The sequence below is a fragment of the Leptonotus elevatus genome, chromosome 5 (assembly GCF_054856555.1).
Source record: "Leptonotus elevatus isolate MCC_2025b chromosome 5, RoL_Lele_1.0, whole genome shotgun sequence".
NCBI classification, from domain to species: domain Eukaryota; kingdom Metazoa; phylum Chordata; class Actinopteri; order Syngnathiformes; family Syngnathidae; genus Leptonotus; species Leptonotus elevatus.
Window position 1 is genome coordinate 17,049,187 of NC_141243.1, and position 18,357 is coordinate 17,067,543.

Here is an 18,357-nt window from a genome sequence, read left to right on the forward strand (position 1 = left end):
TTCAAAACTGACGCTCAAGGAAGCTGAGGACAGCAGCTAACAGCCCACAAATCACAAGCGGGCATTCAGCCGAATTGCATATGCAGACCAGACGCAGGACTCAAACTCCTAAAGAAATGGTGTCCAAACTCGGTCCTTGAGTGCCGCAGTCCTGCATGTTTTGGATGTTTCTCTTCTCCAACACACCTGAAGGTCATCAGCAAGCTCTGCATAAGACTGATAATGATCCTTTTCGTTAGGAACAGGTGCGTTAGAGCAAGAAAACATCCAAAACCTGCAGAACTCCGGCACTTGAGGACTGAATTTGGACGCCGCTGTCCTAAAGCGTCCTCGGAAACAGCCCACCAATCAGGAGCGGGCATTTTATTCGCACAACAAAATTTGCATATGGCACTGACAGCAGCTTGCTTCCATGGCTTAGCTGAAAGGAAAACATTGAGTCTCCGCCTAGAAACGTCCCGGACAGGCCAAAATCACTCCTTCATACCTTTAAAAAGCGCATTAATCCACCAGGATTATAATTTTGGCTACAACGTGATGCAGGATTATATTATATATCTTATTTACCTCAAACATGAACATGATGAACATGAAGACAATAACATATCACATGTCTACTTTATTTACCTCTACCTGTGTCTCTTGAACAGTTTACTTTTTCGTACCTTCATCCAGAGCATCGGAGGCCTCCGCTTCTCTCCTCCTCCTCACGGCTCTTTGTTTCTCTTCTAACCTTTGTTTCTCCGAATTGGCTTCATCCCATCGACCATCTTCCATCAGCCTCTGGTCTGGTCTCAGGCGGCTGTCGGTCACACCGACTCCATCATCCGGCTCGTTCAGGGTCAGCGCCAGCGCTGAGAAGTAGTACATGTTCTCAGCATTCTCTCTGGGTGGAAAACGGAAAGCAAAGAGCAGCATGTTTAATTGCTCACCAAAAGTGAAGATTCTGCCTTTCATGACAGCTGCGAGCTTAACGAAGCTCATGAGACATGCTCTTACGGGAGAGGATACTTCTTCCATAAAAGTTTGGGGGACAACGTCTGGTAGATGGTCTTCTGCTTGCCCTCTGAGCCACTACCACCTCGACTGCTCTGAATGATCTTGGCACTCTCGATTTTCTCGTCCCACGTGCCAGACAGGATGTAATGAGCCTGACCAACACTGTCAGCCACCACTCCTGTCACCTGGAAAGACAAAATATATGATATAATAAAAATATAATTAAAGCTGTCAGTATTCTCCAGCAGTTGTCAGCCTTACACAAACTGCACCACTCCAGCTACTATGCTAGGCATAATAGTGTTGTCAGCATCTTGTCTCCCCTTTCGCCCCATCGGTCCTCTTTTTCATTTGGTATGGGTGCCACTGGTTCACCATTTGCGGGCTAATACACACTAGTAGCATGGCGAGGCTCACTAACCTGTTCTGTTCTGTCCTCTCCTGGAGCAGTACTGCATTTCATTTAAAGACTACTGTGTAACGTTGAAGTGGTTATAAACTATGTTCAGCTGTTGCTCTGTTTTTTTTTTAAATTCATTTTGGCTCTGTGCCCTCACAAATCTTGTTCTGTCAGAGTACATTCCCAATAAATATAACAATACAAACAACCACTAAGGGAGTATTTTAAACTCCCCTGCTGCACGTAAAAACTGTTCCAGCATTAAAAAAAAAAATAAAAAATAAAGCATAGAGATCCATCATTCTGCATGACTAAGCAGCTAAACAGGACAGGTTAAAAAAAAAAAAAGTGGTGTCAGCAAAGAAAGCAGAAAGGAGGATTTACCTTCCGAGGAACTTCCCTGGAGAAATAACTGTAGGGAGAAAATTTAAGTTGGCAGGTCTCTTTGGTCCTGTGATTCACTATCTCAATGTCCCCTGACTGCACACACACACACACACACACACACACATACACAGAAGCAGAAATGACACAATGTAAGACAATACAATACACAGAGGATGATCATGAATAAATGTATATGAATTACCGAAAACTCCCTTATTTTCCCCCTCACCCGATAAATAAAGAATCCAACACAGAAATCACAACAGAAATAATGAGTTCCCATTTGAGAACAGCGGGCGACTAGTGTAAAGGTAACAAGATTGCTCGGGCTTGTGTAGATGAATGGCAATGGATGAAGAGAGCTTGTAAACAGACCTGGTCAATCCACAGCTTGCCCACAATGATGTTGTGCACTGTGGACGTGACCTTTCTCCACACGTAGTGGTTGCCGCTAGAGTGGAATTGCAGATGAATCGCACCTGGAGATATAATATGACAACATCAATCTATGAGTGCTATTTTACGATGATCATGTTTTAATTACAAATGTAAATATAACTCCTCTTAATTCCATATTGTATATTTCTGTCAAAAGTGTCACAAGGCAATTGTGATTAATTTTCCCTATCCCCTGGCTAGCAAGTGCGTAGGAGGCAGCTGGAGCGGTCAACCCCTCAAGAGTAGGGGAAGCTTCTTTCTTAATTTGCAGTTCATGCACAATTGAGCAATTAATTCTATTTGGGTCGTAAGACTAAGCATTTACTCAAATTGAGGATTTTCCAGCCATCAAGAAATAAATGTCTTACCCAGAGGCATTATGGAGAGGTATTTTCCACGGAACTTGCTGGCAATTGTAATTTCCTGCCACAAGGTCCAGCCTCGTTGGGAAATCACATGATGTGCAGCTGCAGGGGGGTGATGGCTCACCTTACCAGAATAGATATAAACTTCCAGTGAATAACATGTACAATTCAGAACACCAAATATCCAAACCACGTATGCGTGTTGCTGCGCTCGTACCTGCTCACACAGTGAGCGGTAGCCAAACTCCTCGAGGCGATCAAGCTCGTAGGTCTCCCCCAGAAGCGGGTTGAAGGGTTTGGCTGTCCGGTGGACAGTAGTGGAGTACGAAGAGACGGAGAAGGCAGCAACCAAACACATCTGCTCCAGCGAGGATTCGCAGCGCGCTGCCTTATCCAGGAGCTCATGATACTCCAAGTCTTCAGTCAGACGCTGCAGCATTGACAGAGGCTCATTGAAGTTGACCTGAAGAAGGGGAACATACATTACTTTAAGATTGTTGATGTTTCCAAACAGAGCCAGCCATGCTCACTTACAGGCATGGGAATTTTGGAGAGCTCCTTGCCAATGCAATTCTTCATGATGCTCCACAAATTGAGGGAGTAGTTCGGCTTGTCAGGGACACGGGTTCGCCGCTTTCTGCGTGGCTGCAACTCCTTCCCTGACACATCGTTATAGCTTGGAGACATCTGTGCACGTAAATAAGTCGACTTTGACAAGTTTGACAAAGTAAAGCTTGGCAGCAGAAAACAAATCAAACAGTGAACGAGCAAACAAAAAGAAGCAGAATGGGAACCTAAGAGAAATTGGTGAGCAAGAAGAAGCGGCAATAGGGGTGAGGGGAGCAGACGTTGCTACTGCTGATTAAAAAATAAAATCATGTAACTGTTTATCACAATGAAGCCTGATAGGCAAAATCTTTGCATATGCAAAAACGGGTGCAAACTTGATCACACGGATGTGGAAGCTGAACTAGTAACCGGGTGCATCCATGATTGTGTCTGCCAAACCTGCAAAATTGCCTCACAGATCATTTAGCTTGTTGTTAGGGGATTTAGCACATCTAAGATGCAGGTGAAACCAGCGAGTAAAATAAGAGATGGTGAAGATAACTTTTGAGCTCAAAACATTTCTGAAATACCAGAAACAAAAATTATTGCAACATATTGTCAATTTGCAATGCAGTTTAGGAACTTCTGAATGACCGAAGGGCTGATCAAACAAATGGTGGCTTTTATGCAGTTGCTGATTTCTCCAAAATTTGGGAATTTTAATGGCTTTAGTGTCTGTAACTCAGTAATACGTTTGCCTCTTCCACGAACACTACCAAATATTACTTCAAACCTTATTTGGTGCTCGTGGTGCTCTCCCAAACTTTCCATGGTGAAAATAATCAGAACACCCTAAAGTTAAAGGGATACTTGACTCATTAAGCCATTTTCAGCAATACAAAGTTAATGTTTTGTCCAGAATAAATTTGGTAGCTTCATTATTTTTCATGAACAAATAATAACTTGAAAATACAAAATGTTCCACTTGCTGTCGATTGAAGATGACATCGCCTGTGCTGAGGAAATTGGTAACGACCAATCATGGCTCAGACAAAACCCAGAAAACAGGTGAGCATTGATTGGTCGTTACCTACTTCCTCAGCACAAGTGATGTCATCTTCAATCGACAGCAAATGGAAAAAATAGTTTTTAAAGTTATTAATTGTACAAGAAAAATAATGAAGTTATCAACTTCATTCTGGAAAAATATTAACTTTTTACTGATGAAAATGGCTCACTGAGTCAAGTATCCCTTTAAAAAAATGCTCTTTTAAATACTCAATCTTGTAGAGCGAGTGTTTGCTATTTAGGATCTCAATAAAAGATCACACCGTAGTGGGTAACTTGCAGCACACCCAAAAACAGAACGTGCAATCCGTTAGTGTACACACGGTCAAGTAAGTCCTCATGTGTGAGTGATGTCAAAGCTATGAAGACAGACTCTTTGAGAAGAGGCTTACATGGTCGTCCTGGTTCCAGTCGTAGGAATTGCCTCCGCTTGCTCCACTCAAACTACTCTGAGATCGCCTGGAAAAGACACAACAAAGGCTCAATCCCATTGGTGGTAGATTTGACAGCAACAAAGCACAAGCAACACAACAAAGCGTGCCTGAAATTCTGCAAACATGCTCAATGAGGCATATTAGTAAAAATAGCATTAAGGCGTGTTCAAGACCTGTGCTGTGCGTTGTCAGTGGCAGTCACTGTGATGAATGCAGGGGAATCCTCCATGGCATCAAAGTACTCAGTATCCTCATCTTCATCACTCGCCTCTCCTTTGAGTGGCCTCTCACTCCCTTTTATCAGAAGGACAAACAGTACAGTATGTACAGTACTTATAAAGAGTGAACCAAACACACGCATCACATGATAACCTATATGCATTTTAGTTAGTTCAGGAAGGCGCAGTATACTATGTAATCATGTACACATGGCCACATCTTAGTAAAATTGCCAATGCTTCTACTAGTTATGCTTCTCTGGGAAATTTGTCTGCACGGGCAATGGCAATTTTGAGGAATGAAATGTTTTGTACTCCCGTTTATAAACATTTTGGCTATTGTATTTGAAAAAAAAAGAAGTTTAATAATCATATTTAACACTCCTGTTATCTTGTTAGTCAAAGTGACCCATTTGAAAATTTAAACAAATGGTAAAAGTACTTTTTCGGTAATCAGCATATCCAATAAAAAAAAAAAAATTATATATATATATATACATATATATATATATACATATATATATATATATATATATATATATATATATATATATATATATATATATATATACATATGTATATATATATATATATATATATATATATATATGTATATATATATATATATATATACATATGTATATATATATATATATATATATATATATATGTATATATATATATATATATACATATGTATATATATATATATATATATATATATATATATATGTATATATATATATATATATATATATATATATATATATATATATATATATATATACACATATATATATATATATATGTATATATATTCTCAAAAAAAGAAAAAAGATTGTTTCTGATATTTTTCTGATAATTAAACTCCCCATCCCACCGGGTCAAAATGACCCATGGATAGTATAAAGAGAAACAAATGTAACACGTGGGTTGAAATAATTCGGACAATTAAAAAGACACCTTCAGGTTAAACTGACCCAGGGACATTATTGCTGTTCCTGTCAAACGGACATACTTTAAGAAGAGGGTTAAAATGTCAATTGATGTTGCAAAATAAGCTTGCATGGTGCATCGTAAATTGTTTTTGACCACCAGAGCCTGTCAGCTTCCAATGTAATTATTAACAACCATTTTGGCTGTTGTTGCCCTGGGAACATCCATTTGTGGGCCAATTACAATTTATACAAGAAAAATAATTGGGATGTTCCATACCACTTTTTCCAGATTGATATCAGTAACAGTACACAACTCGAGTAGTCACCAATACAGAGTACCAAAATCCCTTGTATTTGTGATACATAAAATTGCCCCCTACCACAAAAAAAACAAAACAATCAGTGGTAATTTTATATTCTTCTAGTTCCTGATTGTAGAAAGGCCACAAGACATTGGATTCGTTGATCGAGTCAAATGAAAAAGAAGCAGGTGACTCATGCTCACCCTTCTTGTTGGTCGGGGCGCTGGGTGTGCTGGATGAAAGTGTCGGTGCCGCTCTCCACGCTCGCTCCAGACTATTGTGCTGCTTGGCTAGCTGCTCGATGGTCTCCTCCAGGTGGGTACGCTGCTCTCGCTCATACTGCAGTGCCCGCTGCCACCTCCTACTGTGAGTCTCAGCCAGGTCCAGGAAATCTCGACAAGCCTAGGCAATCACAGGCGTACAAATGCTATGACTTGCGGTCCAGTAGAAGTTTATTTCCGGTCCTCTTCATTGATCAAGGTGCTGACAAAAGATTTGGGATTCTAGATTCACGCAGGGAGAACACATTTTGCTGTACATATAAAGTACCGTATGATGCCTTTTTGGTTACTGTTCATGTTACTCTGAGCATATTGTAAACAAAGTGAACAGAGTGAGTGATGGGCTACACTTTCACGCTGATTGCACAGCAGAGGACTTTTGAGTCAAGAGGGGGGCCTCATTATTCCCGCTGTGCTCTGCTCTGACTGCTAAGCCAAAGAGGTTACTACAGATCACACAAAAACGACTTGTCAGCATTTGTTGGCACTTCACCGTACGCCTGAGGTTCCTGCCACACAGTAAGCACAAAAGTTAATCAACCGGAACACTATACAGCTGACAACATGTAACAGGAAAATGTCATGTGACGGTCGTTAAACAAGAAGGCTCCCCTGTATTGCAACTCAGCATTTATGATTTTAACAAATTTGACGGACTTTTCATTGTTGTTCTGCGGGATTGGGTAAATACAAGTAAACTGCACTGATGCTGAAAATGTCTGTTTAACAACATTATCTAGGATCTGGATTCAAAAAAACATAATTAGGTATCTCATTCTACAAAGTGTACATGCAAACAGACAATTAGACATCACTCAATGAAAGACAACAACATAAAAGGCTAAATAGTGTAGCGACAACTCCATAAACTTCCATTTGAACAAAATTTCTAAATGAGCTGGTAAATTTCCCCATGTTTTTCCATTATAATATTTTTTTGACATTATGTGGGCTAAAACAAATTGATTTCCATGTTCAATGTCCAAAAGGATAGCAAATGACAGAAACAATTTTGTTGAAATATGAAAGTATTTCCCAATATAGACCTAAGCACCGTTCCCCCTTACCTTCAGTGGTCAAACATGAAGTGTCTCCACCACTGCTACCATCACACAATTTAAATGCGAGAGATGCCTCTGAAGTTGCAGTTCACTTCCTCAGACGTGACTATGAAACCAACACTCATTTAAAAATCATACGCTAGTTCCACATTTTTACTGCTGAGTCTCCAGTCCAAGAGCAGACTGCATGTGACGTCCGGTGATGATGGAGGACGAGGTTAATAAAGGCTAAAACCAGTGGATCCCGGAACTGATGCTGCTGGTATGAAAACATGACACTCTTTTGACATTTAAAGACCCACTGAACTGGGAAGCACTCCTATCAGTCAGCAAGTGCACACACGTGCAGTACGCACACACCCACATGCACGCGTGACATATGTGGGAAGTTACATCACACCTAAATGGACAAGTGTGGCATCCATAATCATACCACAGAGATCACTGCCTGTCTACAGGCGTTGGCGCCATTTCTCTGGAAGCAGCACTTGGAAGAGCACCCCCATGGCTGCAGGGGTCCCTGCATTCCGTAATCTAAACTGCTTCCCCTTTAAGAGAGCCATTTAGATGTATGAAAGTAAAATGACCGCAGGGAGTTAGAGCTCGCACTGACCACTTGTCAGAAGCACATTCTTGGTAAACCTAATGGTATTATAACAATCCAGTCGGTTGAAATTTCCCTTGCAAAAAACACACACACACACACACAAAAAAGGATAACATTAAAAATAAATTAACAGTTTTGGCTATTACTGTATTCCATCCTAGAAATTATGTTAAAATCTGAGTACTTGCAGTCTAATCTAAAATTTGGTCAGTAAATATAAGAAACAAAAGTGACCACAGAATAATAAAAGTATGACAGTCAACACACCTTGTGCAGTTGTCCAGAGTGAAGTGCTACTGCAACCCAGAAAGCTGTGACACTCAGCAGTCAGAGGGAGTGAGTTTGAAAGAGCGAAGGTGGCTATTCCACACCCTCTCACACACCCACCATCATATTTAGTGTCATTACTTCTACACTTCAACCCCCAACGCTCATACAGAAATTTGCAACTCTTGTTGTGCCGCTACTAGTTAGATCCAGCATGATTGGATCGGTTATCATGCTTTACATTTTGTGTTGTGATCAAGGTAACATTTTCACAAGATGTGCATAGTGCTTATTATAAAGGCAAATGAGCAATATTGGGAATATAATTTAGACATATTTTAAACAAATTAAACTTTAAACGAACAAAAGATACATTTTTGTAACTTGATACTGCTTTTCTAATACAGTACTGCAGTTTATCTTAGTTTCATAATACAGTGAACAGTACAGCGTTGGAAAATGTGTCTGATTTAACGCAAATAATTGTGGGTACACCAGGCAGAAAAGTGAAGCAATAACAGTTTTAAATGTGACTAGATGTCAATGTTTAGCAAATGGCTCAGCCTGTCTATTGTAATTAACTCATTCACTCCCAGCCATTTTTACTGAAGCAACCCCCTTTCGCTCCCGGCTGTTTTACTGGATTTTGACAGATTTTTCAACGTCCACAGAATATTCTCTTCTATTGCTATAAAAACATGGAAGCTACCAAAATACAAATTTGAGTCTCTTCTTTCATCAGGAAAAAAATTATATTTATATCTGTTTCCGTTTTGCAGCAATTAGCATAAGAATATAGTTAAGTTTAATCATTATTCACAAATCTGTTGAAAACACTGGGAAAAATAGCTTGTTGCAACATTGGCCGGCCCTGCCTGATCACTTATACCCTGCTGCCACCTGCTGGGCGTTTTTAGTAATAACTACCATTGCTTGAAGCCACCTCTTCATGTCAGAAGCTGTAGCGAAGCCTTCTGTATTCTCTAGCATAAAAAAAAAACAAATAAAAAATAAAAAAATATATAAAATACATTTTTTGGAGTGTAGGACAAAGAACAGAAAACAAACATATTTTATACATTTTTGGGTTTGAATGAGTTAACTGCCATTAATTACAAACAATTCTGCGATTAATTAAAAAAAATTCATTGCTTGACAGTACTATTTTTAACCGATAAAAGAGATAGAAATTTGACCTACTTAACCATTATTGCCTTGTACTGTATCTCTAACTGATTTTTCTTTGCCGGTGTTGGTACCAGATGTGATCGGGCTGCCACATAGTACAGGGGTCGCCTACCGAAGACGTCACGCTACAGGATTGGCTGGAAATTATCCAGTTGACGTCAAACATTGGACAGAAAATATTGAAGATGTAATTTAAATTACAAAATTGACTGAAATTGTAAAAACGTAAATTAACTAAAATTAAATAAATAAACCATAAATAAACCTAAGAATATAAAAGCAAAATATATTGAAGTCAAAGTCACAGAGGTGGTTGGAAAGCTTCTCTGTGGCAAGGTCCCGGCCGGGATTAGATGAAATCCACCCAGAGTTCCTAAAGGCTCTGGATGTTGTGGGGCTGCCGTGGTTGACACGCCTCTACAACATTGCACGGACATCGGGGACAGTCTCTCTGGATTGGCAGACCAGGGTGGTGGTCCCCCTTTTTAAGAAGGGGGACCGGAGGGTGTGTTCCAACTATAGAGGGATCACACTCCTCAGCCTCCCTGGTAAGGTCTAATCAGGGGTGCTGGAGAGGAGGGTCCGTCGGGAAGTCGAATCTCTGATTCAGAAGGAGCAGTGTGGTTTTTGTCCCAGGCATGGAACAGTGGACCAGCTCTACAACTTCTGCAGGATCCTTAGGGTGCATGGGAGTTCGCCCAACCAGTCCACATTTGCTTTGTGGACTTGGAGAAGGTGTTTGACTGTGACCCTCTGGGAGTCCTGTAGGGGGTGCTCCGGGAGTACGGGGTACCAAGCCCCCTGATACGGGCTGTTCGGTCCCTGTACGACCGACGTCAGAGTTTGGTCTGCATTGCCGGCATTAAGTCGAATTCGTTTCCGATGAGGGTTAAACTCCGCCAAGGCTGCCCTTTGTCACCGATTGTGTTCATAACTTTTATGGACAGAATTTTTAGGCGCAGCAGAGGCGTTGAGCGGGTCCGGTTTGGTGGCCTCAACAATGCATCTTTGCTTTTTGCAAATCATGTGGTGATGTTGGCTTCTTTAAGCTGTGATCTTCAACTCTCACTGGAGCGGTTCGCAGCCGAGTGTGAAGCGGTTGGGATAAAAATCAGCATCTCCAAATCCGAGACCATGGTCATCAGTCGGAAAAGGGTGCCCTTTCCGGGTTGGGGATGAGATCCTGCCCCAAGTGGACCAGTTGGGTAATGTGGTTCTTTCAAGAGAAATTAAAGGGAAAACAATACCGCTTTTGTCCAAAGGTGCCACCATAATCAATGAAAATCAAATGCTCATTTGTGCTATTTTCCTGCTTTTATATTCTTAGCTTTATTTACGTTTTTACAATTTCAGTCCATACATTTTGTTATTTAAATCGTTAATATTTTAGATATTTTATATTTTCTTTCCAATGTTTTGACATCAACCAGATAATTTCCAGCCAATCCTGTAGAGTGACGTCATCAGTCTGGCAGCCCGATCAAATCTGGTACCGACACTGGGTCACATACTGTACTCTATTGCCATATTAGCTGTGATGGAATTGGTCAGGATGCTCCCTATGCATTTGTAGAAGTTGCTGAGCAGTTTGGGGGAATTCCAAATTTTCTCATAATGCATTTTGATCACGTCTTGGCAAACTCACTCATGCGTGTGTTAGCGAGAGGCTACTCACATTGATCATAGCATTGGAAGTGATACGGAAGAGGGTGGCTCGCTCGTTGACTGCTTTGATCTTCTCCCCTCCCTCCACAGGAACTTTCAGGCCCTCAAGTTCACTGAGAGAACGTTGCAAGGCAGCCCCGTGCTTGGCAATCAAGTCATTACATGTGCTGAGGTCATCAAGCTTGCTGACTAGTATCTTTAAAGTTCCCTGAATCTCGCTGCGGTCCGATTGGGATGCCGGCTCTTCGTCTCCGGAGTCATCTAGAAAACAAGATGGGAAATTTATTTCAAAATGGTTTGGATCTGATATTTTCTCTGCACAAAGCACAACCTCCGTTGTATGACACACTTCCTGTTACTTTGTGCTAACTCTCCAAGTTTAAAGTTTGCATTTAAAATATTCAACCTTTGTCATTGCTCAATAACCAGCACTGCCATACTTAAATACCGTAAGTATACAATACTCGAAATACACTAAAATAGAGTCAATCTCAGTTTTTATTTCTTCACCAATACAATAAGGTGCTCTCTGTCACACAATCAGCCGGGAGTGTAATTCATAAGATGGCTTCCACTGACATACACTAACTAAACTTTAGCACCTTAGCAGTTGTACATGTAAATCATGTCAAGGGCATTTGGAGTTTCATAAGTTTTACAAACCCACAAGGCTTTGCTGTAACAGCTGCCTTTACCAGCGATAACGTCTCATAAAATAGGCTACTTGAGGTTAAACAGGGCATACAACAGGAATGTTGCAGTGTCAGCTTTACATTACTCACCCACTGACATATGCACACACACACAAAATAAAACGGAAATCAGAGCTGCATTACGAAGGGAAACACCCTTGTTAAGGCATTAACAATCAAATGTAATCATTTAGAGACTTTCTATAACAACTTTTTGTTACAATTTCAAATCAAATACAAACGGAATATTTACACATAGCACAAGGGGAAACTAACAGTGTCACTGACTACAATAATTTAAAGAAAGACTTGGGGGGGGGGAAACAACTCCATTATTCAGTACACTGATAAGTATGCTAAATATATAGTGTGCCTGTTTAAAATCAATGTGCATTTGCAATTGCACTTCGCCAATACAGTACAACCCATTTCTGTATAAAACATTGTGCTGCCCTGTTGAAGAAATGTGCTGTGTAAATACCCTTTGGCTTGACATGCTGGGTTTTGAGCTCATAAATCCCAAAAGAAAAGCATCTGTGCTCGTGTGTTTTCATAAATGAAGCTGACAAAACAAAACCATATGGCTGAATTTTCAAGGGGGCATATTTTGGAAAATTGCTTTTTAATCACTTGCATACAAATAGTTATGTCTCTGGAGAACCTGCCTAACCATCAAATGTGAAATCAAATACCCATGTAAATTAATTTCCAATAATGCATCTGTGAGTGACACATTCTAATTTTTGCCAGATTGTCATGTAATTGTGTGGTTGATTTGCATTATAATAGCCCCCGCACCGTCTGAAAAACTATGGTAGCTATGTTTACAATTAATTAACTGTGGGCATGGCAGCCCCATTACAGTCCCCCACGGACAAAACAGGATGGTTGTGAGACAACATAAGGGGACGGGACGGGACGGGACGGGCAAACGTGACAGACCGTGATTGCTGTGGATGCCTGAAAACAATCTAATTGTCTCAACAATGATTTGGACAAGAAACGTAGTTGGCCGTAGTAAAAAGGTGCACACGTACCAAAACCTGACACTATATATGAGAGAGAAAGAGAGAGAGAGAGAGAGAGAGAGAGAGAGAGAGAGAGAGAGAGAGAGAGAGAGAGAGAGAGAGAGAGAGAGAGAGAGAGAGAGAGAGAGAGAGAGAGAGAGAGAGAATAGCATCTTTGAGCCTTCAAGATTTCTAAGCAGCCCCTTCGCCCCACCAGCCCATCACAGATAGTGTTAGAGACTGTGAGAAAAGTTAGCAAGACTTGAATACGTAGCCTAAGCAGTTTTGCGGAAAGGTTTTATTGGATGCAAAGATTAGCAGCAGCTTCTGATAAGTGTAACACACATTATTGCTCGGTAAACTTACGGACTTACTGTACAAAGTGTTTGAGGCAGGGCCAACCCACAAAAAAGGCTAATTTCAGCATGATCAAAACAAGATTAAAAAAATAAATAAATAGATAAATTAAGTGGCCTATAATTCTTGATTCTTGAGGTATTTTGACGAAAACATGTAAAAGACAGGTCAATTGGAATGGTTAAAAAAAATATAATAATAATTAAAAATAATGAAAAAAAGGCATGTCTCCTTTACCAAGGTGTTGGAGTGGCACTACAGTATAGGGATGTAGAAGGAGGAACGCTCTATAACCATTTTTGTAGCACCAAAGTTAAATAATGTTTAGCTGCTTTACTCAGTCAGGCAGGAACAATGTACTTTGTGTCTAATGTAGGATATAAGAGGATTGCTGTTCAAAGCATCTGAAATGATGGTCAAGAGCAGCAGGTATAAAATGGGAGTGTGAAGAAAGAAAGTAAAAGCGAGAGTAGGGGAATGTGAGAAAGGACTGGAGGGACAAAAAAGATCTCACCGTGTCTGCATTCCCAAGCTTACATTTTCATCGAGGTAACAAAAGTTCACCTAGGGAGAAGCAACATTCTCGCAGACAGCTAAGCTGCTGCCGCTGTATGAGCTGTGAACAATTCCACGCAGACATATTCCGCAGTACAGCTACAGAGTCTAACTGCATTATAACAAGAATTTGCAAAGCAAAAAATTATACTACCATAATAATAATAAAAGTTGTACAAGACTAAAGTTGATAATGCATGACAGCAACCGAGCAACTTTAAAGAGAAAATTGGGGAGGATGGCTTGGTTTTGAAAATGCTTTCATGAGACCAGAACAAGACTAATTAAATTGACTTGGAATTAATGTTGGCATTTTGTGTGTCTTAAAAGCAAAGAGAAGTCGCTGTTAGGAAGAAAACCCAAAATGGCATAATGTACACACTTGGCCATTCCCTCCATTAGGTACAATTTGCACAATCTAATGAGATCCAATGTTAAGAACCCTATCAAAAACATTTGCTTTTAGCTGTGAGTTAATAGCATACTATTGTGACAAAATGTCAGAAAGGTATTTACAATAATGTTTGTTTGCTTATTTTTGTAGTCCTATGTGGTAATGTGAGCATTATTTAGATTGGAGAATACGATTTTGTGTGGTTATGAATCGCTGGCGTCAAGCCGGAAATTTCTAAGTCACAATTTCATAATTTTATATTTTTTCACAAATCCATACTATTGGTCAGTCCACACGTGGTTGTTCATTTGACAAATTATTGACCAGTTTTAATGGCCTGCTCTCTTTGCAATGCAATGTTAATGACTGGGAAAAAAAACCACGACATTTTTTGGGTCTCTTGAAAAGTGACAATTTTGGTACAAGGATTCTACCCTTCGTCATCATTCCGATCATGTTACTATTATTATTTTGTGTTTTGTGCATCATATTGTACAGTTTGCTGTTATGTCTATCTTCTTGTATTTGCTTTTATTTACACTTGGTTTACTCTTGCCAGGATGGTATTGCAATTTTTTCCGAATTGGCTCTATAGTTTTTGAGATACTCCATGTTTCTGTAAAAAAAAAGAAGAAGCTAATAATGCACACGTTATGACATTGATATTCTCTTTATGCTACAATTTTGATGAGGCTGTCTTGTCAAGCATGTCCATACAGTATTCTTTCATTTTTGATGCAGTATTGTGAAAGACGGCGGTCATTGTTGCAGATAACCTATATGCAAGTCATGCTACTGAAAATCAAACAAAAATTTGGAACATTAGGCAATATCAGTGGCAAACAAATGCTCACAGCTCTTGGATTGATTGCGCAACTTAACAACATTGTCACTCCCAAGTCACTACTCAGAGCTTCATCTTTTCATTCGGCCTCGTAACATACACAGCGGTAACAAGCAGCACATCAATTGCCGCCCAGTGATACTATCAATATAAGATACACAGCATTTGGGAGCTGCAAATGCATTTTGCTGCAGCATGCTCTGACTCCACAACCTCAATCTGCCAGCGAGTTTAGCAGCTCTCAGCAATGCCACTTAAAATAAACTGTCACATGTCCACAAGCATGTTTGTTCACACAGGGGCTGTTTATAGCAGCAATGCCTGCTGTACAATTCCCCTACCAAAAACTCAAGAGCCATCTGCGACTTGGGCTGAAAGCTTCAAAGAGCATACACAGGGTCTGCGTCAAGTCTTTGATGTGCGAAGTTAAATACAAATCGTATTGCCGAACTGAAGGGGGAGTTTGCATGCAGTTTTAAAACTGCTAGCAAGATTTGAAACACAGCCTCGCTTCGATAACCCTCCCTCTCGAGTCTCGTACGGAACATACAGGTCTTTTCACTCTGAGTCTGTTGAGTGAGTGATGGGCATTTTTCTGTTTTTCAGAAGTGGACTTTCAGTTTCAGTAATGCACCTGAAGTCCAAAGTAGCCGCTGAGTGTGAGCTAAGAGAGTGGCTGCGAGTGCACGGAAAATGATTAGCACCTTGTCAGTCACACCTTCTATATTTGTCTTATTGTTCGTTTCTCCCGGGTGCCGTGATTTCCTAAAAATCTAATTAGAGGTCAAAGATGGGGCCAGAGAAGGATGATTTTGAACTGTAACACTGTCAGGTTATACTGACAGTTTAAAATAAAAAAGTGGTTCTTAAAAAATGCAAACTCTCCCATTACCTGAGCAAAAAATTTGTAGATAATGTAAAACATCAAAGTGCCCTTCAAGCCTATCGCAGATGTTCAAAATGCTATAATCTAAGTAACTTCTACACTCAACCTTTGTCTTTAATAACGGTTTTGGGATGGGTGTTTAATTGTTCAAAACAACTATTTAATCTATTGTTATTTTTTTAATATCTAGTTTTAAAGGAGGCAGCCTGGTAGTATAAAAATGACTATGTTTGCCTCACAGTTTGACACTTCTTCCACTGTGGAGGTTCTTGTTCTCCCTACGCGTGAGTGTTTTCTGGCTTCCTACACCAATCATCAGTCCTCACTATGCTGTTTCTCACTTGATTGTCATGCAGGGCCGCCAGTCGGACATCTTATCTGGTATGACACCTGCCTCACACCGAGTGAAGCAAAACTCTTGCAGAATACGGAGTGCCTGGTTTGCCTTCAATATATTTCTTGAAATTTTTCTTAAAAATGTATATAAAAAAATAAGTGGTTGAGCTGGACAAAGAAAAAGCAAAAGGGAATGGAAGGAGGGCTAATTTCCTACAATGTCATATATGTTAAATGGAGTGCACTTATAGTATATAGCGCTTTTATCTACACCAGTCGCAGTGTGTTTGACATGTACCCCAACTTGAGGAAATGTTCTACTTCCTTGACTGCATTATTCGACTCCACTTACTGCATGCTATGCCCTTCCACTAAGACTGATTATCATTTGGAGGAGTGCTTGTGGGTGGCTAGCAGCAGCTGCTGTATTCCATTTTATAAAAAGAAAACAGATAATTTTTAACATTTTATAAGTAGCTCGCTTGCTGAAAAGTTACACCTCTGGTGTAGAGAAAATAGCACTATGAGGCAACACTTGGAGCCCATTATCACACAAGTCATGCCTCAAGGGCAGACCACCTCCCCCATATACTAGCACCTTGGACAACACCACCACCATTCCACTTCTCAGAGGAGGATATAATCTCTGTAAATATAACCTTGAATACAAATTCACAGATCATATATGGGACGTCAGCATCACTGCTTTGACCTTCATCACAGTGTGCATGTGCACTCTGTACACAGAGTGGCAAGAGACACATTTCTGGTAGTCTAATTGGTAGAATGTTGCCCCATCGCTGAGGTTCGCCTTGCTTGTCCCTGCGGAGAAGCTGTCAGATAAGTGGAGCGCTGCCTCCAGCTCAAATGTCACCCTGTGACAGGAGATGAACACCAAGTAACTTTTTGGGGAATTGCAATTCCACCTCTTTAAATTAAGAAAAGATAGTAGTACATTAACAAAGTGTAATTTTCAAGTAGCAGAAATGTACACTGAATATTGGGTAAGGGTTGGCAGTGCTCTGTTTTATATAAATGAGTGGAATTTAATATAGCAGTCCTGGAAAGTATTTATACAAATGTTTTTTTTTTATGTTCTTGTTTGTGTTTTAGAAACCCTGAAAAGATGTCAGATTTATTTTTCCGATATTGCACACCCTAGTACTTCTAGTGCTGTTTTTATGGGGCGTGAAGGAGAAAGAGAATATATGAGCATATACAAAGAGAGGCAGGCACACACTAGATGAGAGGATGGGTCTCCAGGGGGGGGCGGCGTGGAATACTGGCCAGTAATTGCTAACCAGCTCCATACATCACAAGGAGACAGACAGAGGAGACGAGAGGTTAAAGCCAGTTATGTAGCACGCGGCTCTCCACAAGTAAATGAGAGTAAAGCAACTGATCAATGCCTATCAAAGCTGTGCAGCCCAGCAGAAAGAAGGGAAGATTCATTGGCGCAATTAAGCAATGTGTTTCATTTTTGTAGCATTTCAATTTATGCCAAAAAGATGGCAGGGAAATTCTATTCAAGTAAATTGATTTGTTTCTTTTGAATTTCATCAATATTCTGTATTCATCTATTGACAAAAAAAAATATATATAAAAGAGTAGCCAAATATTGTCTTGATTGCAAGCTTATATAGTCCTAATAGAGGTTTGTTATCTAGGGATTCAACTATATCAAATTCTCCCAGTACAAACAATCAAACAAATTGGTTCAAAACATGTAGGGGAAGACCGGGGCTAGTTGTAGCACTTTTTTTTTTATATATACTTTTTTATATTTCTTGGAATCAATACATCATATATAAACAAAATGTATACCAGATGAAAGACCAAACTCTTAAGTATATTTTTTGTATTCATGTCATTTCATACTCTTGTGTCAGTGCAGAGTTGTAAGCCATCAAATAGAGGGAGTGGACATGTGACATGTTGCCCCACCAATGGGTAAGTTGTCACACTTGATTTTGCAACTAATAAAACAAAGACAAAATTATCCTTATGCTCCTGTTTTGTTGTTGTTGTTTTTTTTTACAGCCAGAGAAACTGTTTATCATTGATCTTGAAAATTTACCATATAGTCATCGAGCAAACGTTAACATAAAATATTATGAAA

The 18,357-nt window shown here is 39.9% G+C and overlaps 1 protein-coding gene across 5 annotated transcripts in view; it reads right to left on the reverse strand.

The window, feature by feature from the left end:
• Nucleotides 1-18,357, reverse strand: part of osbp2b (oxysterol binding protein 2b) — a 45,910-nt gene that overhangs the window by 5,281 nt on the left and 22,272 nt on the right. For all 5 annotated transcript variants that reach the window (XM_086076471.1, XM_086076469.1, XM_086076472.1 and 2 more), the window contains 11 exons: nucleotides 11,178-11,428; nucleotides 6,302-6,500; nucleotides 4,814-4,934; nucleotides 4,599-4,665; nucleotides 3,124-3,276; nucleotides 2,807-3,052; nucleotides 2,593-2,713; nucleotides 2,162-2,265; nucleotides 1,784-1,879; nucleotides 1,000-1,184; nucleotides 666-886 (listed from right to left, as the gene is read on the reverse strand). In XM_086076471.1, the coding sequence (XP_085932597.1) occupies nucleotides 666-886; nucleotides 1,000-1,184; nucleotides 1,784-1,879; nucleotides 2,162-2,265; nucleotides 2,593-2,713; nucleotides 2,807-3,052; nucleotides 3,124-3,276; nucleotides 4,599-4,665; nucleotides 4,814-4,934; nucleotides 6,302-6,500; nucleotides 11,178-11,428 (1,764 nt within the window). The remainder of the gene's footprint in view (nucleotides 1-665; nucleotides 887-999; nucleotides 1,185-1,783; nucleotides 1,880-2,161; nucleotides 2,266-2,592; nucleotides 2,714-2,806; nucleotides 3,053-3,123; nucleotides 3,277-4,598; nucleotides 4,666-4,813; nucleotides 4,935-6,301; nucleotides 6,501-11,177; nucleotides 11,429-18,357) is intronic.